The 26,900-nt window shown below is 42.4% G+C and overlaps 1 protein-coding gene across 9 annotated transcripts in view; it reads right to left on the bottom strand.

The window, feature by feature from the left end:
- Positions 1-26,900, bottom strand: part of sgip1a (SH3GL interacting endocytic adaptor 1a) — an 82,254-nt gene that overhangs the window by 16,717 nt on the left and 38,637 nt on the right. For 3 of the 9 annotated variants that reach the window (XM_080886219.1, XM_080886223.1, XM_080886220.1), the window contains 12 exons: positions 12,251-12,314; positions 11,578-11,599; positions 10,903-10,959; positions 10,565-10,628; positions 9,877-10,052; positions 6,126-6,137; positions 4,654-4,675; positions 4,464-4,554; positions 3,470-3,555; positions 1,730-1,810; positions 1,122-1,196; positions 101-898 (listed from right to left, as the gene is read on the bottom strand). In XM_080886219.1, coding sequence (XP_080742345.1) covers positions 101-898; positions 1,122-1,196; positions 1,730-1,810; positions 3,470-3,555; positions 4,464-4,554; positions 4,654-4,675; positions 6,126-6,137; positions 9,877-10,052; positions 10,565-10,628; positions 10,903-10,959; positions 11,578-11,599; positions 12,251-12,314 — 1,548 coding nt within the window. The remainder of the gene's footprint in view (positions 1-100; positions 899-1,121; positions 1,197-1,729; positions 1,811-3,469; positions 3,556-4,463; positions 4,555-4,653; positions 4,676-6,125; positions 6,138-9,876; positions 10,053-10,564; positions 10,629-10,902; positions 10,960-11,577; positions 11,600-12,250; positions 12,315-26,900) is intronic. The other 6 variants (XM_080886222.1, XM_080886227.1, XM_080886221.1 and 3 more) reach the window with 5 other exon arrangements.

The raw sequence follows: 26,900 nt of genomic DNA, 5'->3' as shown, positions 1-26,900 counted from the left end.
TTTTTCTTTTCATTGTAGTGAGAATATTTCTTGTAAACCATCCTCTAAATTAAGTTTTAACCCAACAAATATATTTAAGTGAGGATCTTGAAGCGCTCACCGCTATTCGTGCCGCCGGCCCCAGATGTGGGACCTGGTGATGAAACCACTGCGCGGTACGTTGGAGGAGGTGGTGGCGGAGGTGTACTTCTACTGCCTTGGATTGCATCTTTGGGCGAAGTGACAGTTTCACCTCCATCCTCTTTGGGATGGGTGGTGCTTGTATTGTTGGGCTTCTCTTCTTGACAGAGGACAAGAGGCGGCGGGACGGAGCGAGCCGCAGGCTCCTCGGAAGGAGGCGTCAGTGCTGGAGTGCTTATTTTGGGGGTGGGTGCAGGTGGGACACTTGGAGGTGAACTAAGAGGAGGAGGGGAGGAAACAGGAGGAGATGAAAGCTCCTTTGTTGCAGGAGACGGAGAGGTGGCGAGCGTGGGAGGGTTTTGGTCTTTGGGAGTGGGAGGACCCGAACGGACTGAAGGTACGACTTGTTCCTCTGAGGGAGGTGGGGAAGTTGGTAGAGGGGGAACAAAATCATCTTCTGGGGGAGGTGAAGTAGGCAGAGGTGGTGCAAAGTCTTCTGAAGGAGGTGGTGATGTAGGTAAGGGTGGGGCATGAAGCACAGGTGGAGGAGAGGAGGCTGGTAATGGAGGTGCTGGTTCTTCTGGAGGAGGTGGGGAGGAGGGGAGGGGAGGTGCAGGGTCCTTTGGTGGAGGCGGCTGGTCAGGAGCTTCTTCGCTGAAGCAGACCCACGAGTCACCCGTATCCTCGCAGGCAGAGGCAGCCTGCTCCGGTCCAAAAATGTTGTCCAAGTCGGCTATTGAAGGCTTCCTGGCTGAGCTGTCTGCTCCTGCAGACACTTCTGAAACAGAGATAAGGAAGGAGCAATTTAAAAAAGAAAAGGGGGGGGGGGGGGTGTTTGCAGATGTGCTCAGCAAGGAGATAAAACATCACAGGGAGACAAACAGACTGACAAAGTTAGCACCGGAACATCAAGATAAACAGACGACTGAGGTCAAATTTAAAAGCTTGTTTCAGTTTGAGGCGATTTAACGGGAGGCAGAAACAGATGAGCAGATTCTTACCAGCATCATCTGCAGGCGGAGGGCTAGTATTTGGTGGAGAAGCTGGGACATTCTTGGGTGGAAGTGGAGGTGGAGCTGCAAGTATATCACAAGTTTAACAATGAATGCAATAATTACCTGTTTCACATCACTGCACCTGGTGATGGGCTGCATACAGTCTGACTCAAGGCGCAAACGACAACAAAGGAAAAAAATGAATGAAGAAAATAAGCCAACACAAGATGAACGTTTGGATCTATCAACGACAGGCACCATTGTATTCCAGATACAACACGAGGGGGGATCGTCCCAAATTACCCACCATGCAACACAGAACATTCAGCCCCCATCAGCCCAAATGCATGCAGGCAAGGGTTGGTGCCCAATGACGGAAACTTATTGAACGTCTCTGGTGTTACAACCGACGCTGAATCACGTGCTCGTGAAATGACTGATGAAATGAAACGATGGCTGTTTAGAACGGGGAAGGGAGCATTATTGGCACACAGCTGTTTGATCAGGTCAGTTTGCAGATTTCTCAGGATGATGAGCTGAGCTGATCCATCTGTGTGTTAATTTCACAGGGACGGGGAAGTGCGGCGTAATGTGGAGGGAATGGCGCAACTTACTTCCTGTGGGAAAGGATCTTGTCAAAGAGGATTCAGGCTCTGATAGAGGAGTCCCCCACACGTCACACTCAGATAGAACCGCTAAGTTCAGGAGGGGACAGAAAAGGCCATCGTGAAGGGCGTTAGCAGCGAAACACTTCGGGCTCGTGATCCTTTGGGGATGTTTGCGTGAAGCTGTGTCCCAAAACGTCGGCTGCATCCTTCGGAGGACCCGGCCTTCGCGGTCTACGTGGGCCGGGTCCTTCAAAGACCGAGAAGGCCGGAAGTGCGAGGCTGTGAAATGGGACGGTCTAGCCTTCAGATTTGCGTCACCGCTGTCTCGGTGGAGTTTAATAAACTCGGCCGTCTGCTCCTTGCTATCTAAAGTATAACAAGACACTGGCGTAAATTCTCGACCGTCTCACACTTCTGTTTAATCAGTTTGATGTTTATTCAGCTGTGTGAAAATCCCGGAGGAACCCTCCCGATGGATTAATAAAGTTTTATTTAATCTAATAACTTTGATCTCAGCCAAACCGGTTTACTCCGGAACAAATAAAACACCGAAAAAAAGGCAAACAATTACATTTTTAAGTTATCCGAGTGACTTATATATGATGTTTAACCTGAGTAGCGAAAGAGCGGGGGTCTGAAAACGATGACGCCGGGAGTCCGCTGCTCTCGCCGGCTGGAGTGTAATTTACGCAGCTACTTTCTCGCCTGAAAATATGTTAAAAGTTTATTTTGTGGCCCAGAAAGATTAATAAGAGTAATTTTAAAACTTAGTAGCAGCCGCCATTGTTGGCAGCTGAAATTTGGCTGGGCCGCGCTATGATTTCTGGGATATGGTGGGCCACGAAGGACACACCCGACCCATCCTTCAAATTTGGGGAAATGAAGGACGCATTTGTCGGCCGCGTTTGAAGGAGTCGACGAATTGGGACAGCCTTCGTCGCCTGGCTGTGACGTAATCGGCCTTCAAATGCGGCCTCCGGAGGATGCAGCCGACGTTTTGGGACACGGCTACAGATGAGAACGTCAGTAAAAACTGCAATCACAATGTGTCAACACAAGAACACGCACTCGGTTCAGTGCTACTATATAATATTCGCTTTTATAATTGCATATAAAAAAAAGACATCTGAAAAAAATACACCAGCTAATAAGCTAAAAAAGGATGAATGCAGTGTGATGCAACAAACCTGCAACACATCCCGTCTACACTCCAGCAGCTTCACAAAGACAACGATTCAACTTAACGGCACATCTGACGCTACTGAATTGCGTCAAATTACACAGAGAATCTCTAACTGACCTTAAGAGGATCTTAATGAAACTAGTATTTACTGGAAAAAAAGTGAAACATTACCAGTTCAAAGTGCCAGAGGCAGAGCTTTTCTACTTGTCTGAATTAATGCGAAGGGAATTTGTGTCAAGCTGATGTTACTTACGCCTGACACGGCAGTTGCGTAAGAGCTAAGAGCTCATCCACAGTCTGCATCATAAAATCCTGCAGGGCTGGATGTGAGCAGGTGACGGCAGAATCTGCATATGAACGAGTTTCACTGTGCAAAAGAGCACGACCTCGGAGGACTGCCGTCAACCACACCCTCAACAAAGACATCCAAAACTAGCTGGAAGCCTTACACAGACAAGTGTGTGTTTGTGTGTTTTTCATCATACTGCTAACATACTTTGACAGCAAAGCATCAACAGAAACATATTCAAAGAGCCGATACAGACAAAGACACAGAGGGTTACCTTCAGTTTTCTGTTCTCCAAAGGCTGTTTCTAAAGGAGGCCCAAATAAGCCTGTGGTGTCTTCAGAGACTGGTGTTTGCTGATTGCTGCGACAGAAAAAACAGGACAATACAGAAGAAACTGTTAGCAGCAAACAGTTACAGCTACAACAGTCAGAGTGCAGCGTCTCGTTGCATGTCGTCTGATCAGGCTGCAGCTCCCCTTTCCGCTCAAATCTTCCCAACAATATTACAAATGTGTCATTTTCAAAGTGTGGCAGGAGCATAAACAACGACAGGAAGAATGACGGGAAAAGCTAATGGGATGGTTTTGGGGGCAGAATAAAAACAACTGACTTTTAACATTTGTCTTTTGGCATTACAGAAAGAGAAAGTGACTGTGGCTCAATCGCATCTGCAGAAAATACAAATACCTCATATTCACTGTACCGAGGCTGCAACCAACACACCAAACACCGCAGCCAAACAACAACCAACAAACGCACACTTAAACATAAAAAGACCTCGTCTTCAGCGCAATAGATATGAAAACCAGGTTTGCACAGCGTGGAGTTTTTGTGTAGATACAGTGGCAGGTCTGCAAAGGACTGTCTGGCTTTAGAGGACAGTTTTTGTCTGGAATTATTTAACGAGATGGCAAAAAGATCAAAAGCAACCCAAAGACATTTCCTCTTACTACACTATTTTTCATGTGGCATGCCACAGTTTAAGCCTGCAGTTAATAAGCAAAGAAAATATTGAAGATAACAAAAACCTCGCCAACGTATGGTGCAGTTTCCAAATGTCGACATTTTATGCATGATGATACAGCGATTGTGCCTCTTGTTACTGACACCGCTGACTAAAACATCAAGAAAAGTATAATTAAAATGAACGCGTCAGTGTCGTGGAACGAGCAAAAAGCTAAAATAGAGACCAACTGCACAAAACTTTTCGGGACTGAAGTGTGATCCAAAGGCAGGAGAAAGGACGAGCAGCGACACCGAGATACACACCTGGGGGGCTGTGGTGCTGGAGCTGGTGTGGGGGCCACGGCGGGTGCAGGAGGGACGACGCGTCTCGGTCTGGCAATCTCTTCACCTGCGCCCAAAATGAAATGGATTTACGTTAATCTTACATCACATCCTCCTAATTTGTCACTTGTAAAAAGCGAGCTTGGCCTGAGGTGATGAAGCTGATACTTACTGGACGTGTTCCTTTTCAAACCCTGTAACGTGGAAAGAAACAACATGGAAATGTAAAAAGTCAAAGACAGGAAACCTCAAATTGTTCTCATATTTGGATCCAACATTCTTCCATCCATGTGTGAGGATTTCTAATAAAACCAAAAAAGATGATCTTAGCTCTTTTATTCTTTTCTTTCTGAAACTTCCCAGTGTGTTTGGACAGAGCAAAGACAACGGCTGTTGAAGGTCGGAGGCTGAACTGCGACTAAATCTGATCAGACTGCACTCAGTTACACTTCACATGAGCGGGCATGACTTGCGGGCATGACTTGCACGCATTCCCCACTTTGGGCGATTTGTCACATTTTTCTAACCGACATTCATCAGTCCAATAAATGACGATGGCCGATATATTCGGGCAGGTGACTTTTTGATGGGCGGAGCAATGTAATCATGCACGGACTGATTTGCGTGCTTAGAACACAGTAAGTCCAAACATGGAGGAACTAGTTGCCAAAAAGTAAAATACAAAGTCACCAATTTGGGATTTCTTTGGCTTTAAACCGGGTGAAAGAGGTAAACCTGAGGATATAACCAAAGAGGTGTGCCGCTCGTGCAGACGTACTGCGCCAGCAAAGACTCAAACATGACTTTGTTGGTTGAAACTAACTTACTCATGGGCAAATACATAAATAAATCGCTCTTGTAAAACGCTCAGCCTATCGCTGTGGTCGATAAATTCGTCCAATCACCCAACGGTAATAGGTAGAGAAAACTGCCTTAAGCGAGACAGAAAAAATGAAGGGATGCAAAGCTGCTACAACAATCATGCTGTGAACATCAAATCTGTCTGAAAGTGGGATACTGGTAATCTAAATCTGCTTGCAGTGGTTTATGGCGTCTTTAAAGGTTTTCCAAACGTCCTTTGAAGCTGTAAGAAGCCACGTGATAAAATGCGATAGGCGTACAAAAAAAAGAGACCAGTGTTGATGATGGGGAGGCAACAGCACAAACATTACTGCCTTCTCGGCTGTGATCCCAAACACCAAAGTCTAAGAGAGCATGTGTATGAATTCACCACAAGCAGGATGTGAGAGGCCAACAAAAGGCAGATAAGGAGAGAGAAGGCGGCAGGGAGGAGAGCAGATGAGAAGACACGATGGGGAGTGACTGAAGTAAGACATCAAAGGGTCCAAGCTGTCCAAAGTGTAAATTGTGTCCCCAGTAGAGACCAAGCATGAAGCCATTCAAGGCAAAGAAATACCCAAAAGAAGTACACAAGTATATCGCTGATCTTAAAAAGCTAAAAATATTTTTAATGTTAATGAAATTTTTAAACATATTGATTGACTGTTTTAACTGCTGACCCTTACATATTTTCCCTTATTCAACTGACCCCAAGGACAAGGAGAAAAGGAATAAGTGGACATGTGGCACATGCTATGGTACATTGAGTCTAACCCCAGGGAAAAGGAAGAAGAAGCCACTTACCGGGCTACGTCTCTGTGACCAGCAAAAAGGAAGAGAGAAGAGATACCTGATCAGAGAGTGACAAATCAGTAAAGGAGACATCATATGCATCAGGATGAGAAGTATTTTTGGCCTGGTTGGCTGAATTTGAGGATGTGGTTGTTACCCAGTCATAAAAAAAACGAGCTCATCTGTCTCAGATTTTTATTTTAAATAAGCTCGAACAGCTGTGTGTGTGATGTCAAACAGATAAGAGTTTAAATAAGTCATTCTCACTTTTTTCCCCCAACTCTAGGTTAGTGTTCAAGAACAAAATGTAGTCGCTCTAGAATCTCAAATGGGCTCACTTTTCATCCATCTTTATTCTAATCACTTTCCTGCAAACACCACCCTTTTGCCAACTAATCCTTTAGAGTTTCCTTTTATTCTCCCTTGTAGACTCCATCTGCCCCCTTGGCATCTTTAATTTGAACTGAAATCTCTCCATCTGTCTGTGTCATGTCCACCTCGCATCAGCCATCTCTCCCTCCATCGCTCACTCTTGTGCCTGATCCAGTTGTGCAGTGAGCCGTGAGTGATTAAAGTGATGCAACAGTGGGTGGGAAATGCTCCTAGAAAGGAGACCTCTGATTGGATACACCGGTGAAGGACAAAGCTCTGTATTGCTTGTCATAACCAATCACTGCTGCTTTGCTGTATGTAAACAGGAAGCACAGCAGGAAGCTCTTCGACTCTCACGTTATGACCTTTTAGCCTTTAAAGATACGATGTCGTTTTCTATTTGAAATACGAAAAGAATCAAAAAGAAAACATTGCTTCTTTGCTTTTGGTGCTCGAGTAGGACACATTCTTTGTTTCTGCCCAAAATATTAAAAAGTAAGATGTCAAAGATATCAAATGTCATGTGAGATCTCTTATTTAAGCTCAAACATTTTCACTCCATCCTTGACCTTTTGCTGGCCTCTACTGTTTTCAACCTAGTTGTTTGGACTGAGGGCGCTTAACACTCAAAAACTCATTAAAACCAGATTTAAGAAATCTTAGCCAGCAGAAACACCCTGAAAGACGAGGGCTCACATAGTCCAAATACTTTGGCAGCCACATCATTGTGCATGAGGCGTGAAAACGCTGAGAATAACCTGGCACCGCGATGACGAGTGGCTACAGCCACAGAGAAATCACAAAACAGCCACCGGCCCTATAAATATTTCGCTTTAAATGTAGCTAGCCTATTTTCAGCAGGTAGTAAATGCCAAGACAGATGAAAAGGTTAAGGGGGTGGAGGGGTACAAAGCAAAGGCTTACCGGACTCTTCTACAGAGTTTAGCATCATTTGAGGCAGCAAAGAACAATGAGATGAGAGAGAAAGCAAAATCAAGACAGCACAGGGAGAGAATTAGAAAAATTAAAAAGGAGGAATGGTACATCAACACTGGCATAGCAGAGTCTCTTTTACAACGCAGGCAGTCATCTAAACCCACAGACACGGGCACATGCAGCCGGGATGGTGTTAGCGGTTTTCCCTGGATTCAGTCCCATTTATACATCAACCAAATGAGGTTACAGAAACAACAAACACATACATGCAACAGTCAGGGTTTAGTCTTTCAGTTAGCATGTGGCCTATATTCATTTTAAAAAAAATTATTTTACCCATAGCCATAAAATAACTGTGTGCATGTATGAAGAAAAAGCGCTGGGCAGTTAAACGTCATGCAGATTTGAACCAAAATGAAGAGCAACACCTCAACATCCAACACTCTCAAATATGTCATACAGTTAGGGCCGCACTTAACTAGGGCTGCCACGATTAGTCGACTAGTCACGATTACGTCGACTATCAAAATCGTCGACGACTGATTTAATAGTCGACGCGTCGTTTGAAGCTTTGTAAGATCACAAAAGACGCAGGAATAAGTAGCAGGATTTAAGAGTGTAATAACGGACTGAAACAGAAGATGGCAGCACTGCATGTACAAGGATGCCAGCTGCCGTTAAACCCCGAAGAAGAAGAAGCTCTGTCCCAGAATTCATAGCGCGGCCCAGCTCAGTTTATAACAATGGAGGCAGCTAGTTAGTTTTAATATTACTCTTATTATTCTTTCTGGGTCACAAAATAAACATTTAACATATTTTCAGGCGAGAATGTAGCTGTGTAAACCTCAAATATCTGCTCAGTTTATCAAGACACCGCATATTTTCAAAAGCACTCCGACGTTTTCGGAGACGTCTGTTACCCACTAGCTTGATAGCTAGCCGGGGGCTAGGCTAACTAGAGCCGTGAGAACACCGGACTCCCGGCAAATCGTTTTCAAACCCACCGCTGTCTTTCGCTTCTCAGGTTAAACATGATATATGAGTCACTTAGATAACTTAAATGTTATTGTTTGGCTTTTTTCAGTGTTTTATTTGTTCCTGAGTAAATCGGTTTGGCTGAGATTAAAGTTATAGTTTTTACACAGCTGAATAAACGTCAAGCAGACAGCTGATTATCAGAAGTGTGAGATGCTCCAGAATATACTCCGGTGTCCTGTTATATTTTAGATAGCAAGGAGTTTATTAAACTTCACCGAAACAATCTGCAAATTTCATTAAAATTTAATAAACTATCATCTTGTCTTTATTTTTAGTTAGCACAGACCTTAAACACTTAAAGCTGTAAGCTAATGATAGTTATATAAGAGCAGATGCTGCTGGTGCAATAAGCTGTACGTTTTACGTCCAATGGATGATGATCTGATTAGTCGACTAATCGCAAAAATAATCGGTGACTAGTCGACTATCAAAATAATCGTTTGTGGCAGCCCTACACTTAACATTTATCTTATTTAGGAGTAGAAGATAAACAACACACAATAAGATGTCAAGTATTAGTGTTCAAAGCCTTATAAATCGAGCTTGTCACACTGAAATAATAGTCCTTTGAAAATGATCAAAAACTGAGAAAGGGTAAGAAATGTAGGTGTGCAACCTTCCAAAAACACAGGCCTCCTCATGCATTAGCTCTTCATACACGTTCACACAGACGTGACCAGCGTGAAAAATCATTCACACGTGATCAGGTTAACAGTCAGTGGGTGAGCACACTGAAGTTGGACTCAATTATTAAGGCCCAGAGGCTCAAATGACCACAGCAGACTGACACACAGGTGCCCACTTTCCTACCTGAATAATTCAAGATAGATACTTAAGCCAGCTCTCCTCACTGGAAAACACTCAAGTTATGGGTCCCAGCTAGAGAGGCAGGGATGTCGCTAATTATGGGCTGTCTGAAGAGGACACTGGTTAGAATTTGGACTCGTCAACTGAGCTGCATCGCTTCAAATAAGAGCTTCACACCCTGCTATTTTGCAGCGGTGCTTAGATGGTTTCTGTTGCGGTAGGACATCTGCCTCGAGTTACTCAAACACTGAAGTCAGCGACTATGACCAAGTCTGACCAAGACTATATCGCCAACACTTGAAATCAATTATATGAAATTAGAGGTCTTTTATCAATCATAACAGAGGAATGAATTGTGATTTCAGTCCTCCTCGTGGTGTCCTTATGTCCCTTTTGAGCAATACTGGTTAAAGCAGCTTTATATTGTAGAGAAACCGTAGCAGCTCAACATATAGTACCACACACAGTAGAAAAGACGATACGTGAGCAACGGCTACATTTATGCACAGTTAAAACCACAAAAAAGAAGAGCAACAGAAATGATGCATGCATGCATGCACGGCTAACTTAAAGCTAGCAGAGACGGACCAGGGAAACCAGATCTACTCACCATGGGAGATGGGGACAGAGCTATGTTGCCTATGGAGGCTTTGAGCTCATCGACTGAGGGTGCCTCCACAACACGATCAGGCGGCAGAGGCTTGATCTTGATCTTGAATTTTTTCCTGTGGTCCTCTTCTTCCTCGGACTCGTCGGAGGAGAAGAAGTGAGACTTTTTGGGGGCAAGTGAAGGAAAAATGTCAAGGAAAACAAACGTTTACATTTCATCTTAAGGTTGATGAGAAACCCGGGAACCACATTCCTCAGTGAAACTTTGCGTGTCGGTACTTAAATCGTTTCTTCTTTACAAAAGTCTGTTTTCTGTGACATCGTCCTGTTTAAGACACATTCACAGACACTTAGAAATGTTCTTTTCTGACCCACTTTATAAATTTGTTTTTAATTACTTTTTTATTAGCTACATAATAAAAATGAAGACTTTTCTGTATCTTAAATCTGGGGCCTAAACACCTTTTTAAAGAACTTGAGCCATTTTATTATCTGTATGCCATTTCTCAGTAAAACACTAATCATATTGATCTGTTCTGTGAGCCACGTCACGTTTGTCTTCCATCACATGCACGACAAAAACTGACCCAACAGTGTGCAGCAAATGCGACACAAACAATGAAGCAATCCAGTTCTTGCCAAGTAACTTGACAGAAACTGCCACGTATTAAAAACTGTGCTGAGGATATCTTCCTCTTCTAATTCATCTTCAGGTCTGATACTGTAGCCTTCATCATCCACCTCAGGAGAGTTCTGAAAGACACAATGAGTCTGAATGATAGTGACAAACAGCAGCTGTTCCTGCAAAGTAAAAAACTCCACACATGCAACCCACACCCACCGTGTAAGCTACACACGTAAACCCGCTGACCTGACGGGACCATCTACAAACAATTAACATATCTGTGAAGCTGTTGATCTGTTTTATAAAACCACAGATCAACACAGAAGAGTCACGACATGAAAGTGAAACCAACAAACAGTCTTGAAAGTCAGCTTGGACCTACAAAGCAGCGTTTTTACTTACGTATCTGTCCCAGTCGATATCTCCATAGAAGCCATTCGGGGCCCCGTTCGTCTTCTTCTGAGAGCGAGAAGACAGAAACAGTTTGACTAAAATCTCACCTAACAAAACACGATACAACATACCTGCAACTGCATTACACACCTACACAGAGGAACTACGTCTCAGCTAATCTCCCCCAAACACCTTGAACCTCCAGATTTAAGTCACAAAGCTTTTACTCTGAGGCTACTCTGTTACGTTAGCGGCTCTTCAAGTCATCAAATTGGCTGTTTTTTGGGGTTTTTTTAATGTTAGTTGATGGAGCTGAACATGACTTGGTGTTGTTCCCCTAACGCCCCCCCACACCCCCACAAAGCTTCCTCAGAGAGTGCGCTAAAGAACAGATAGCTGAAACAGCTGCACTTGCATCAGGCTGATGAGTTAAAGAACATACTGCGACGTCTATGACCAGTCTAAGCTCTACACACTACACTTCTCTAGAGTGTGGTCTAGTCTAAAAAGCTGAGCTCAGTACCGATTCAACCTCTCGAGGTTCCTGTCAGGTGAAAAGAACAGAAAAAGAAAAAACACAAAAACAATGTGCCTCACAAATTTCTCTGATGACACAGGCTTACATAAACCCCAATTAATAAATACATAAAACTGTTTATGTACTAGATCGTTTCTGTTACTTACACCATCTCTGTCTGGAGACCCCCTGTGCAAACCAAAAGAAAGGAAAATGTTACTTAAGACACAACTTCTTCATTTAAGTGAGTCTTTTTCTGATTAATCCAGTTTTCACATGATCACACTTCCACAGACACGCAGGTTCAAACACTTCAACTGTTTTGTGTAGGATTAGAACATGGCTACAAAAATTCAAAGATTGACTAAACAAACGCCAAAGGCAGCAGTTTCCTGTATTATGACTGTCGTAGTTACATAAATGCAGAACATTTCTTCCCTTTATCTTACACAAAAAACAAGCAACAAGTATTGTAAGCTGGTGTATTATTTTAGAGATCCTAAATAACACATGACATACAATAAAGTGGTCTATAAAGTCTATACAGTATTCAGCAGTGACTCGTAATTGGCTGGAAGACCCTTGAGCCGTAGATGATTACAGGAAGCTGCTGTCTAGCATTTCATGTATTTGACATGAACCACACTTAATATTAATCCTGTAATTGTTCTTCCTGACCACAATCCCTTCATTCTTCTGCCATAAATATGCATAACCTACTGTCACATATCATCCCCCCCCCCCCGAGTGTTCAGTCAGCCTGTAGCTCCACTTCACAGCATCATAGTGAAGCACTAATAAGCTCTGTGCGTGGATCAAACAACACAACAGAGGACTTACGCGGAATCATTGTCCTTCTCTTTCTTCCGTATCCCAAAGGCCTTCCTGGTACGTTTTTTCAATCCTGAAAAGAGAAAAAGGTGAATTATTCTATGCAGACACAAAGACGTGACTAGAAGTTGACGGTTTCGTGGGTTAAAGGCTCAGTGAACGACTCATCCATCACCCAGGAAATTAAAGAAAATGTTTTATGTGTTATTTAGTGACTAGTTGCATCAATGCGAGGTCAAAAAAAAGGATGAAAAAGTTTTCTGAGCACAGCGAACATCAAGAAAGCAGCCGCTGAGAAACTGCTGACTTTTAATGCACCGAACAGGAATGTGATTACTAGCTCAAAATGCTCGCAGACAAATAAACATCAAATCAAGCAGACAAACTCACAAGGTGAGAACAAAATCAGCCATAAAGTTACTGGAGTTGGTAATTACTCAGTAATTCAAGGGTCATACCAAACCAGCCTTCTACAGTCATAATCTCACCTACACATCACCTCACATCTCCTGAAGCTCTACTGGAGCCGCTCATTGAAACACAACACAAATGATTACAGCGCTGGTGTGTTTAGGCCTCGAGGAAGCTCGGGCGAGTTCATGCCTTAAAACAAAACGCATTTACTCCGTGGACTTGGTACAGCTGCGGGACAAAAGGTGAAAAACAAGAAATGCAGACATTGTTCACATGAAACTTCTGGACTTTCTCCTGTTTTACCAATTTAAGCACAAAGTATCCTGTTTGTTCAGGAATTACTCTACAAAAACGACTCTGCCAGTTGACCAGCACATTAGTCCAGCTTCAAGTTCTAAAAATTAAATATGTAATCTTCTCCTAGTCCCAGCTTAGTCCTCCTGTCTATGAAATGAGTCATGTTTAGTTACATTAGGCTAAACAAACTCAAATGCTCGCACCTCTTTCTTACCCCAAATGAAGGCCCAGTTGTCCTCCATTTCTTCTCCAATGTTTCCCTTACTCTCATACTTCCTCCTCTTTGTGTGGTTGCGATCTCATCACATAATCTAAGGACCAACCTATTTTTTCTCCTCATACCACATGCAGTTACACACAAGTCTCCAACCAGAAACTTGATGCTACTTCACACACACACAAAACGGTATCATGCTCCCGTCCTTGATGTGTTCTGGTACTCAAATTCAACACCAGTGACCCTACTCATGAATAAAAGACAAATATCATCATTGTAGTCTCCTGCTAAAAATTAAGAGCGTCTACAGTCCTCTGCTCACCTAAGAAGTGTCATAAGCTGGATAACAGGAAACCACACCGAAGCTCAGCAGACTACTACAGCAGACCCACAGGGAAAAAAGGAGAGTACTTGCAGCTTGTTTACATTTTTTCCATGTTTTTATTTCATTTCTCCACTCGACTAATTTTGCTTCAGAACGAGAAATCAATCCGAGAAGGCCTCCAGGACACAGACGCTCTCGCCCAGAAATACTCTCCCATTGATTCTGCCAACATATTCAGCCTTGCATCCTATTAATGGTGACTGTCAAGGTTCAAATAAATATCCCGCTGCTTATAATCAGCACCAGCACACATACAGAAAGACTAAAGGCAGTTTCATATGTTGCACGTAAGGACATGATCTGTCTTTATATACGAAAAGGTAGACACACACACACACACACGCCACTGCAGAATATTCATGATGCCAAGAGCGTCATGAATTCTGACGGACACGAGTAGATCAGGTGTTGGAAAGAAGTGCTCGTTTCTATAAAGGCAAGGTCAAAAATAAGAGTTTAGGTAAGGTCAGAAATCTTATTTCCACTTTGCATGGCTACATGAGGCACACGATGAGTACTCTTTCATATGAAAACATCGGCTTTGAATCAGTGAGGTCACTGAGGTCGTGGATGAAGAGCAGGAAGGTTTCCGTTTTTCTTTTAACGCTTTCTTATCCTTTCATCTTATGGTAATGCATCACCCGTCTAACACGTTACAGACCTTAAACAAACAGCCATCGATGGCCTTCAGCGAAGCGACAAAGTACCAAAACACAACAAGTATTATTACTTTCATGTACTTCAGCAGGGCGACTGTGGAAGCCATCATGCTGTTTGTGTGTCCCTGTGAGTACATACGTATGTGTCGTTTGCACACATACACAGACAGCTCCTCCCCTCAACTGATGTCGAGCTTTACCCCTTTCCCTTTCAAAGTACAGACGACTTCATTTCGCGATGCCAAACTGCAATCTCTTCTTTCAATCTCTGGCTTTCCCAGACCAGTTTCCCCTCCTGATCTCAGTGAACCATCTGTGGGAGGCTTCCAGATGAGGACACAGCGTGCTCTCTCTCAGCCTTTAGTATAACGGATGGAAGGAGCTTAAATTGTTCCTTCAACAGCTGGGCTACCAAGGCACAGACATTTATTTTAGTCTGATATCGTCCTGTCCGATTAATCTTTGAACAGTTTGACTTATGGCTCGCTCACACTGGGGTGGAGTTTTCCTAGTTTTAATGAGGTTGCAACTAGGAAACCAATGAATAAGTAAGCAAGTAAACAAACATAAATGGGAATAAAATGAATAAATAAATAATAATCAGTGGACCCACTGACGCAGAAAGTTTTTTTGGTGCCAAACCTTAAAGTACTGCAAATAGTTGCAACAACCAACTGGTCTCCAACAGACTGATCATGCAACACAACCAACCAACCTGATCCCACAGTAACTGCACAGGTCACCAGGTGGGAGGCAACCTGTCTCCAAACGATCACGGCCTGATGTGAACTGACTGCAAACGCTTGCAGACAGACCGGTTTGCAAATGACTGCAGACTCATGTAACCTGAGTCAGTCTGCAGCAACGAGCATGACTCATCTTTGCGTTTTTGATGGGGGACGTGACAGCTGGGTGCTAAATGTTTGTGTTGTGGCTATTTTAAAAAAATAATAATAAGATTGTCGAGCACCTTTATCATCATTCAGTTAAATCACCAACCTGCAGCAACTACATGAATCTTTATAGACAAACTGCTGTTTGAAATCTGAGGTAAACGTGAATTTTTCTGAGAACATAGATGGCAACAAATTTGCGACTGCCAGTTTACCAGTTAATCGCCGTCCCATCACACATGTTATTATTATCAACTTGACCCCATTCAATCCCAAACTAACAGATCGACAGCAGACTAAATGTTTAACCCCTTCACGCGCAGCGGTCACCACAGTGGACAGCTATTCAAAGGCTGTTTTCTTTTATTTGTGTCAGTCTTGATGGTATACTTGCTCAAACCACTCCATACCTGCCACCCACTGGTCAGCCAGTGGACTGACTAAGTGGACATGTAAAAAAAACTCTTTGAAAAGTACATGTTTTAAAAAGAATGAAGTTCAAAAATCTTTTTTTATGCCTAAAGATGAATAAAAATCCTGATTGAGGTTGTAAAAATCCATGCATGAAAGGGTTAAATCACAATCTGAATGCACCAAAGCTGCTTCAAAGAGCGATGAACCCGATCTCATTTTCAAAGGCAACACGATCGTTCGTGTCACAATTTTGTTCATCGCACAGTCTCCGGTCGGTGTTTTCCTAGTGTCGCTGTAGCATTAGCTAAAGAGTTGCTTTGACTAAAAATACAAAAATCCAGTTGGAAGCATAAAAGTCGTTTACTTTTATACGTTTCCTCTCGTGAGGCTCAGTTAAGGCCAGCACGAAGATTCTGGGCCGTGATGGTTTTCAAAGTGAACCAAAATGTGGTGGGGTTTGTTTCTACTACTTCCCTGAAGCAGCAGCTGACATATTCACAGCTGTACTAAGAAAATGCACATGTATGTGTTGTTTGGCTCTTTCAGCGCACATTACCTTAAATGAGTTCAACCCTGCAGGACTATTTTGTTTTATGGGAATTACCTCTTATTGCTTTTATGAAGCTTATTTTTATTTCATGTCCATCTACTATAAAACAGCACTCCCAATAATTAAAGAGTGCAAGAAAAGGACAATAACACAGTATAATGAACAAGGAAAATGTCGTTTTATTGGAGGTCATTACAATGTTTAGCATTGAAATACGCACACATAAAAATACATCAGAACAGATATTTGTATTCACACACGACTCCACCAAACGTTTGTATTTTTAAATAACCCAATAAATGATTATTCCTTGTTAGGACCAGTGCAGGACCTGCACCATGACATGAATGCATGAATGTGTGTGGCAGGAGTTCATTAACAGAGAGGGAAATAACAGGGTTTGTGGTGCATACTATTTAATGACTTGATGGCTTCCGTTCAGAAGGATGTGCTAACGTAATTAGTGGTCTCTTCTCAAGACACAGTAATGCAATTTCAGGAAAAGCCAAAGGACATGAAGCCAAACAGGACAGGACACTGCCAAATCTAAAAAACTACAAGGCACTTGAAGAGCAACAGCACACCACATTTTTTTCCCTAGAAGACTGTGGGTCTCTGTACTAATTTCTATGGAATTCAAATAATGTTGATTTGTTAAAAATGTGTGGCTCAGGCCAACCTTGGAGGAGGAGGAAGCTGAACAAGAGATGGTGTTATCACATCTCTGTGAGATCTACCCTGCAGCCTCAATCGAGTGTTTGTCACTAACAGTCTTCCATAAAAACAAACCATCACCTTGAACAACTGCAATTATTAAACTGAGCACATGTGCAAAAGAGCTCATTACATGCTGTTGCCATGACGATTAACCTGAAGATTGTATATTACTTGCTCAGTGCTCATGTGCAATTTTTGCAGGTAGACAAACAGAGCACATAGACACAAACCAAAACACCTCTGAGAAAAATACCCGTCTTGTATACCTGATGTGTTGTCAGGTAGAAAAGGCAAATTAGGAAATGAGGGGCACAGCTGCAGTTGTGCAATTACAGAGCCTCAAGAATACAAAAAAAACAGATGCAGAGGGGTGCAAGATGCACCGATCCATCTTTATGATCCATGTTTGGTGGATATTCCACCCGTTTTTAAAAAATGTGTGCTATTCTGCTTTTTTATTTCACTACAATTTCATCGACTACTGTCAGCAGGAAACTAAAGCAAACCAAGTCCGTGTACAGCACCTACTGCGTTATTTCCTGACGCCTTACACATCTGGGATCTATTGCATTAGCCCTAGCTATATAAGAAACAAAGGAACCAAAACATTAAACAATGCTCTGGAAACAAACTCCAAATCGCACATGGATAAAAATAAAACTCCTGCATGTAGCCATGGGCCAACATACATGTGGAGAACAGCTCTGCTTCTGCAGCAGCAGCTCAGAGGCCGTTAACAAGCTGCTCCAAATGGGGAAGAGACAAAGAGGCTCAATCTGCTCGCCAACCAGAAAAACACACACACATACACAGCTAATGCTGCCAGCTACAGCAGTAGAGACCGTGCCAGGCCACTCCAGACTCTGAATGCGAGACCTGTGCTGCTGTGCATAGTAATCAGAAAGGAAGATAATACACCACTGAGATTTAACAGCAGAGGTGTTGAATGAAAAAGAAGGAAAAAAATGGGAGCTCATTTCATTTAGACATGGAATAAATATCTTAAACTCATTTTTAAAACGTGTTCGACGTCTTTTGCTTGGATAAAACAACATGTTTGGAAATGATAAGCTGGTGTGTGCCGTGCATGTCGGAGCGCGCTCAGGTGGGAGAGTGGCAGGGGACAACTGCGACGGGAAGATGGTGTGTTGAGTTGTTGTGGGTATTAGGGCTGAACGATATATCGCATTTGCGATAATATCGCGACATGATCAAGTGCAATTTTCTAACCGCAAAGGCTGCGATTATACTCTGGACATGTCCAAATTCATGGGCTGCATTTGTAGACCGATTACGTCACAGCGACGCGCCGAAGGCTGTCCAAATTACTACCATATCCCAGAATTCATAGCGCGGCCCAGCCAAATTCCAGTTTCCAACAATGGCGGCCGCTACTAAGTTTTAAAATTACTCATACTAATCTTTCTGGGTCACAAAATAAACTTTTAACATATTTTCAGGCGAGAAAGTAGTTGTGTAAACATCAAATATCTGCTCGGTTTATCAAGATATCCCATATTTGCAAAAGTGCTTCGACGTTTTCAGAGGCGTCTGCTACCCACCAGCTCGACAGCTAGCCGGGAGCTCGAGGGTTACTGATGCGGCCGAGAACGGCACAACTCCCGGCACATCATTTTCAGATCACCGCGGAGTTTCGCTGCTCGGGTTAAACGTAATATATAAGTCACTTAGACAACCTAAAAATGTTATTGTTGGGCTTTTTTCAGTGTTTTGTTTGTTCGTGAGTAAATCGGTTTGGCTGAGATTAAAGTTATTAGATTAGATAAAATAAAACTTTATTAATCCCCCGGGTGGGTTCCTCCTTGGTTTTCACACAGCTGACTAAACGTCAAACAGAAAACTTATTAAACAGAAGTATGAGACAGTCGAGAATTTACACCAGTGTCTGGTTATATTTTAGATAGCAAGAAGCAGACGGCCGAGTTTATTAAACTCCACCGAGACAGCGGTGACGCTAATCAGAACTAGACCGTCCAATTTCACGCCTTTAAACTTTAAAAAGGCGTGTTTGTGTGTGTGTTTATACAATTGCTATTATGTTTGCACTTTATGTGTAATGTTACTGACTGCAGAGATCAGTAAGATGTGTGTATTTTTTATTTATTAGTTTTATTTATTTAATATTATTTTTTAATTGAATGACTGTCTAGTAGTTCACAGATGTCGAAAAACTGAGTGTGGTAAAGCCACTGATTTTGTTTATGTATATTTCTGCAATCTGCACATTGTACTGACTTTCATTTTAATGTTTACACCAGGGTTCCTTGTCAGCACTTTATGCTCAGATGTTTGTAAGCTAAAAATAAACTATTGTGTATGTTCAAATATACTGTTGTGATTGAAGAAGTTAAATAAAAATGTCAGTCATCAATTCATGCATCACCTCATGTCATCATAACAGAGGTCTGTCTTCCAGGAAAGAACAGTTTAAAATTAATGTAATATAGTATTGGCCATACTATATGATGTATTGCTTGTCTTTGTTTAATAATACAGAAGACAAAGACCTTAAAAAATAATCGCATATCGCATCGCAATCGCAATATTGGGGCAAAAAAATCGCAATTAGATTATTTTCCATAATCGTTCAGCCCTAGTGGGTATTGAGTCATGCTGTTGACTAAGCACGAGGAAAAGCATGTGGATCCACTGACAGGCAGGCAGGCAAGTAATTAGCGATACAGGACGAAGGCAGGCAGGCACAGAAACGAGCACACAGAAAAATAAACAACTGCAGACAAACAGCAGCGAGCAGGGCGATGGGATGCAGACAGACTGACGTACAGTAAAGAAACAGAGATCGACCGGCGCAATGCAAACAAGCGGTTAAAAGGGCTCTTTTGTTGGAGTGACTCATTCATCTTACTGGCTCTGAGAGGGAGAAGGAAGAGAAGACATGTGAGAGAAAGAAACCCTTCTCTGACCTCCCAGTGTACCAGCAATGATACCCAGGCAAAAAAAGAAAGACCTCTATTATCTCAAGCAGACATGTAGCTGAATGCAGCTTCTATTTTATTTCAAGTACTGTTTTTGCAGCCTTGCAGACTGAAAAGATATCTGTTAACTAAAGACGTGCTAATGAAAACCACATGCTCCTATTCAGTAGTTACAAACTAAGAATTAACCTTCAAAAATGAAGCCAAATGGATTTAATGATAAAGTATGTCAGCTCATTCCAAAGACAAATATTTGCACAAACGAGGAAGCTCTCAAATCATTCAGCCTTCCCTGTTTACAACCATTTTATCTCTGCTTGCAGAGGAAGGAAGGAAGCAATTTATTCTATATTCTCCATCTACTTTCTTCTCTGCTAGTCTCTGGATTTAATCTTCCAGTTCTCTGATCTTCATCTCAACTACCTCCGAAATGGAGATAGAAGTCAGAGGGGAAGGGGAGACGACATCGTGTCAGTGGAAGTGTCCCCCCCCCCCAGTCTCATTACCTTGGAGAACAAACAGGAAACTGCCATGTGGGGGCACGGCCTATGAAAACCTCCAGATATCACCACCAGGAGTAAATCTCTTCTGTCTGTCTGTCTGTCTGTGTGTGTGTCTGTGTGTGTGTGTGTGTGTGTGTGTGTGTGTGTGTGTGTGTGTGTGTGTGTGTGTGTGTGTGTGTGTGTGTGTGTGTGTGTGTGTGTAAGACAAAGAGACAGTGCCAGTTTGTGAATGCTAAAATTAGAACTTGACTGTACAGGCCAGGTGGCTGCGCTGTCAGCCATCGTGTGCAACGCTCGCAGTAACAATGTATCCACAATGAACACACAACTCCACACGTACGCATATTAGGAAGTGGATAGTTTTGATGCACGCACACACTGAGTGACGTCACACACCTCTAAATAAAGTGGGTCAGAGCCAGAAACCAAACAGCGGCGTGCGAGCGGTTGGTGCAGAGATGAACAAAAACTGAATGTGAGGATGGTGGTGATGCAGCCTTATATGTCTGCACTCTCTTTATTACTCGATATTTAGTGTTGTATTTATTCTTTTAGGTTTATGATGCTGTCATAGGTACAGACAAATTTCTTTCACACTGCTGCCATCACAGCATTTCATCCTTAATTAAAACCTTCCTTATTTATTCAAGTTTCCTTAAACATCAGAGATAAGAAGAATTACAACATATTAAATGTTAAAAAATGAAACATTAGCTAGAACCAGAGTTGCTATTTATTACCTGTCTGTGTCCATCTCTTCCTGCGTCCCATTATTGCTCATCCCCTGCTTCACTATAAACAGCCTGCACTCAAGCTTCTCATCCCCAGGCTCCAAATAGCATCCACCAAGGACTGCGCTACAAATGACCCTGCTGCAGAGCCAACAAAGTAGCTATTAACATAGATCATTGGTGTAAGGACACGGGGGGAAATGTCTAATTTGCTGACAAAAAATCTTTACACATATGAGATGCTGACATGAGAATCGAGGACACCCCTTAAAGTGATCCTGCTCGTGCCACAGCGTGACCTTCTGACTTCGGCCTCCTTCATATAGTTACCAAATGTATATTTCTGATAAAATGATAAAGATAAAGCTGTTTTTGTTTTTCAAAGCATAATTGTTAAAGCATCAGCAAACCCCAAGTTGGGTAATGATTTCGGTACATAAACATATGTATATTTGAAACTTTAATAAGACAAAAGGCAATGATTTCTTACAAGAGCTTTTCAAATGTTTTCACACACACACACACACACACACACCTAAATATGACTAATGCCAGCATACAGTTGTCCTAACCACTGCCAGGCCTCAGACTTCTCCCTCAAGACAAGTCCGTGGCTATTTCAGTCATGCCCTCCTATCAAAACACATCAGCGCCGCTGCCACTGGGGAGGGGAGGGGGGACAGTAGAGCTTCTTTTGGCCACATTAGTCTGACAGTGCCCTGAAATATAGCAGCATAGTTGAATCTCCACCCAAAGGAGGATATCTCCCTTCCCTGTATAAGCATGTGGCATTTCAGAGCTGTAAGAACTTGTAAGAACGCCATCTCCCCTCAGTCTTTTTCCTGATAATAACTCACATCACATACAGGCTTTCATGAAAGAAAAAAAGATTCTGCATTATGAAATTCCTTTCAGATAAATAGCTTTAAAGGTGTTTAGGTGGTACCACATTTCTGCTCAAGATGATGAGAATTATAATAATAATAATAATAATAATAATAATAATAATAATAATCAGCAGCATAGGGGACTGTCTCTACACCACAGACTTCAGCCACTGCACAGAGACCTGCCATCTTCAGAAGTTTTCTGATGACTCTGCGGTGGTTGGATGCATCAGCAGGGATGATGAGACAGAGTACCGGGCTGTGGTCGACTCCTTTGTCACGTGGTGTGAGCAGAATCATCTGCAGCTCAACGTGGCAAAGACCAAGGAACTGATCGTGGACTTCAGGAAGACCAGGAAACACTTGACCCCTGTTTCAATCCAGGGGGTCAGTGTTGACATTGTGGAGGACTATAAATACCTTGGAGTACACATTGACAATAAACTGGACTGGGCTGGGCTAAAAACACCACAGCACTTTATAGAAAGGGCCAGAGTCGTCTCTATTTTTTGAGGCGACTGAGGTCCTTCAGCATCTGCAAGAAAATGCTGAGGATTTTCTATGAGTCTGTTGTGGCCAGTGCGATCCTCTATGCTGTTGCATGCTGGGGGAGCAGGCTGAGGGTCGCAGATGCCAACAGACTCGATAAACTGATTCGTAAGGCCAGCAATGTTTTGTGGATGGAGCTGGACTCCCTCAAGGTGGTGTCGGAGAGGCGGATGTTGTCCAAGATAAAGACAATGTTGGATAACACCTCCCACCCACTCCATGACATGCTGGTCAGTAGGGATGGGTACCGGTATCTGGTGCCATGATGGCACCGGTTCTGACATAAACGGTAGTAACCAGACCGAAAAGCAGCGCACATTTCGGTGCTTTATTTCCCTGAGATGTCACACACTCTGGATTCTAGCCAATCATTTTACCTTTGCAAGCGTAGTAGGTGGGGCCAGGTACGTACGTTCTTTTAGAGCAGAGCTACAGATTAAAAATGTCCAAGGCGAAGCGGTCAAAGTCTGGCTGTACTTCACAGCAAAAGATGCAAACTCAGCAGCAACAAGTGCTTTAAGCTGATACTGTGATACCGTCAAAGGAGGTAACACCTCAAATCTGATCAAACACCTGGCGACGCATAGCGTTTTTTTTAAAAGCCGAGAAATGTGCGAGACCTCACATCGAGCACATCTACTGCGGGTGTGGTGTCTGTTATCGGACCCGGAGTTAGCAACATCCCCCAAAAACCCGAAGAGGAGAGTCCTGGCCCCTAGCCCTGCCAGTGTAGCAGAAATGATGATGAGGATGATGATGCAGCAGCAGCCGTTCTTCTCTGCGTGAGTAGCTTAATGTTGTTCGTGTGTAATTTACGTTGAGTAGGCTAACCACGTTATTACATTAATGCAGGTAAGGTGAACTAGCAAACATCATCATAGCTACATGCGGCTGTCTTCTTGTTTGATGGCAGATACTCCCTTCACCCTGGCCAAAAAAGCTAAAATGACCAAAGAAAAAGTGGAAAACAGTTAAACATGAGAGGTTTTTGGACAAAGTGTGTGTTCTTCATTCTTTAAGCACCGGCACCGTTTCAAAAGTACCGGTTTGGTACTGGTATCGGATAAAACCTAAACGATACCCATCCCTACTGGTCAGTCACAGGAGCACGTTCAGTGAGAGACTGAGATCACCAAAAAGCACCACTGAACGACACAGGAAATCATTCCTGCCTCTGGCTCCCTGTACAACGCATCCACTTAACACGCTGTTTACTGCAACGGCTACACCCTTCTTGCACATGTTCTTCCTTTTTCAGCTATTTATTAACAAGTGACTTTTATGTATATATATTCCTGTATATATTGTGCTATTCTTAGTTAGTGTATTGTCTGTCTCTGTTAATGTTTGTTTATAATGGAGCACTGTAACGAAAAAATAATTTTCCCTAGGGCTCAATAAAGTATTCTGATTCTGATAAGTTGTCTACAACAGACGCTCACTTGTGATTGGAGATTAAAATAGCAAGGCCAGTCCCTTATTATGTTGGCTTCAAGACATGATGAGTTCATCCAGTGCGTCTGGACGTATTGATCAAGACAGTTTTAATTGTTGGGCTTTTTCTCTGCATGTATTATTGTAGGGTCTGCCTTACAATATAAAGCGCCTTGAGGTGACTGTTGTTGTGATTTGGCGCTGTATAAATAAAGTTGAATTGAATTGACTGTAGTTTTTAATTAAAAGAAATGAAAGGGCCTGCTACATAAAAATACAATACGCTACAGTGTGAGCAAAGAAGATGATTTTGAAGTTTAACAGTTTACACACACACACACACACACACTAACAAGCGACATTTAGAGGCTCATGAAGCTCTGTGTCATTATCAAAGAACATTGAGTAAAATATAAATATGAGTGAAAACAAGTAATTTCCTGCAGCACTGCCTGAACACTGCTCTACATGTATTTATTGACTTGTGGTCAGTGTTTTCAATCCCATAAGTAAGATGGTCAGGATAATCTCTCTGACACAGCCCAGCAGCATCAACACAAAACAAATGTGATTCATTTTAATAACCCTTTAAACCCCACCACAGAACCAAGTCTTTATATTTTGACCTGCTGTAGCATTTCAAGTTAATATGCATCAATACAACTGACATATCCCAAATTTCAATAATATGCATGCATTAGGTCCATAGTAACGAGATAAATTGCAAAAAAGTGCAATAAACTACAGAAAAATTGAAAATATATATATTTTTTTAAACACACATATTTGTAGTTAGAGCAGGGCGATATGATCAAAAATATTTATCACGAAAATCTGCGATAACGATATAACTGACGAAATAACTGACACTAGACAAAATACTTTACAACTCCACAACTTTATTAGTGCAAAAAAAACACATCAATGTATTTTCACTTAAACAAGCAGCTGTTTTTTATCTGCATTAAAATAAATATAAAAATTTAACAGTGCAAATGCAAATTCCTCGCTGACAGTTTAACCAAAAGGCATTTCCAGTGGAAACTGGCCGACATATCCTCAGCATAACCATGTACAATATCCACAAAACTTAAAGAGGTTATACACACACAATACAGTAATATTATGTTGAAGCACAGTACGTATCACTCCGCGAGGCTCCGCCTACGATAGCCGTAATGCTCCGACAATCCATCAAGCGGTGCGGCTTCGAAGCTTAGCAAAGTCGTACTGAAGCATTTGACAGATTTTCGAGCGCTGTGTACATAAAATCATTTCGAGGTCAGTAAACACAACCAGAGTTCATACATAAGGCACACGGGATTATAAGGGGCTCTGTCGATTTTCAGAAAAATCAAAGGATTGGAAAATACGGCACACTTAAAATCAAACACGGTAATAACGACGGCTCGCTAGCATGCGCTACCAAAAATAGTGCTTTGTTGTGTATCTGACGGACGAAAGCTAAACCAGTTCCACACCAGTGAAGCTGCAGCATTTTTACAAACCAGTTCAGATTCATCTGTTTCATTCAACGATCCGCTTTCGCTCTTCTCTGTTACAGTTCGGCGTTGGTAGTGTATTGTTTTAGGCGTTTTGGTTTTGGCGTGACTGTTATGTGTTTCCTGTTTTACTTTGAAAGTCTGTGTTATCTTAGTGTGTTTACGTTTCCTTGTCTCGTCAGGTCTAATTTGCCCCAGCTGTGTTTCCCTCCTGTGATCCATTCCCTAATTGCTCCTTCTATGTATTTAAGCCCTGTGTTTCTGTATGTCATGGTCGCGATCTTCCCCCTCGTTGTAAATAGTTTGGCGCCTTGTGTTGTGATGTAAATAAATATATTTTGCTTTAAAGAAAATAGTGGTCGATACTTTCGTTTTGGGATTATTTTTGTGGAAGCCCGTATTAGTTTTTTTTATGAGTTCGCCCTCCTTAAGAGCAGTGAGCTTGGGGGCCCTTTTTTCCCTTTTTTTCTATTCTACGCCGGTTGCCTAGGCCGGGGTGTAACATCTCATTCTTCGTCAGTGCTTTTCCCGCCATGTGCGTATGAAAAGAAAGGCACCGCGTATGCGCGTTTTACCCATATTCTATCGTGATATTTCATTTTCTTATCGTTGCCCGACATTACACCGGTATTAACGTGAACGGTATGATATGGCCCAGCCCTACTTGTAGTTACAGAAATTTCACATGTATATCCCTCAAAACGGCAAATGTAAAAAGGTTCGATAAAATGTGTCTGAAGGTTCTCAGTCATCCAGGTCATCGAAGTCAAAGGAGCTTGCAAAGAAAAGCGTCTGGACTTCTTTAAGTTGCTTGAATACTTTGAGTTCCCTCCCCAGACGCCTTAACGCCCACTCACATCCTGGGCCATCTGACCTCAGGAATTCGCAGGATAAGGTGGGGCCAGGTTTCACAACGAGCTCATCCGAAACCCTGGCTGACTTTGACCCACACCCAGTTTCACACCTTGGCTCAGGCGATTAGAGGATCATCAGGGGGTCCTTTTGTCCCTCTGTGGGGGGAAACTCCCACTGGATTTAAATCCAGAACTGAAGAAGCTTCTCGGATGAGAGGTGAAACGTCTTCAAGCAACTTAAAGAAGTCCAGACACTTTTCTTTGCAAGCTCCTTTGACGTTAGATAAAATAGTTTCCAACCACAGGAAATTTATTTCGAGTGTCTTCATAGTTTCATTTTTGAGATGCACTCATTTTTACAAACTGCAGGAAAAAGGAAAAAAAATATTATTTTGCACAATTTGCAAAAAACCAGCACGTGCAAGCACCTCACTTCAAGGTGACAGTAACTCTAAGCAAAGCTGAAAGTCGTTCAGGAAAAAAATATTTAGAGGAAACTAATCTTGTGTGCCACTAAGTGCCACCATCTTTGTCGTAAGAAGATAAGAAAAGAAGGAGCAAAATAAAAAACAAACAAAAGAACCAACTTTGCTTTATAGCTGCTCGAGCATTTTCTTTTCTTTTTTTTTTTATTTAAACAAGCTCTCAGCGCACGATTCAACCTCCCGTCTTATTACAAAGACAGCTGTTGCTCAC

This window comes from Rhamphochromis sp. 'chilingali', assembly GCF_963969265.1.
Source record: "Rhamphochromis sp. 'chilingali' genome assembly, chromosome: 7".
Lineage (NCBI taxonomy): Eukaryota > Metazoa > Chordata > Actinopteri > Cichliformes > Cichlidae > Rhamphochromis > Rhamphochromis sp. 'chilingali'.
The sequence above is the reverse complement of the archived record's forward strand: the minus strand, read 5'-3'. Positions and strand labels throughout refer to the sequence as shown.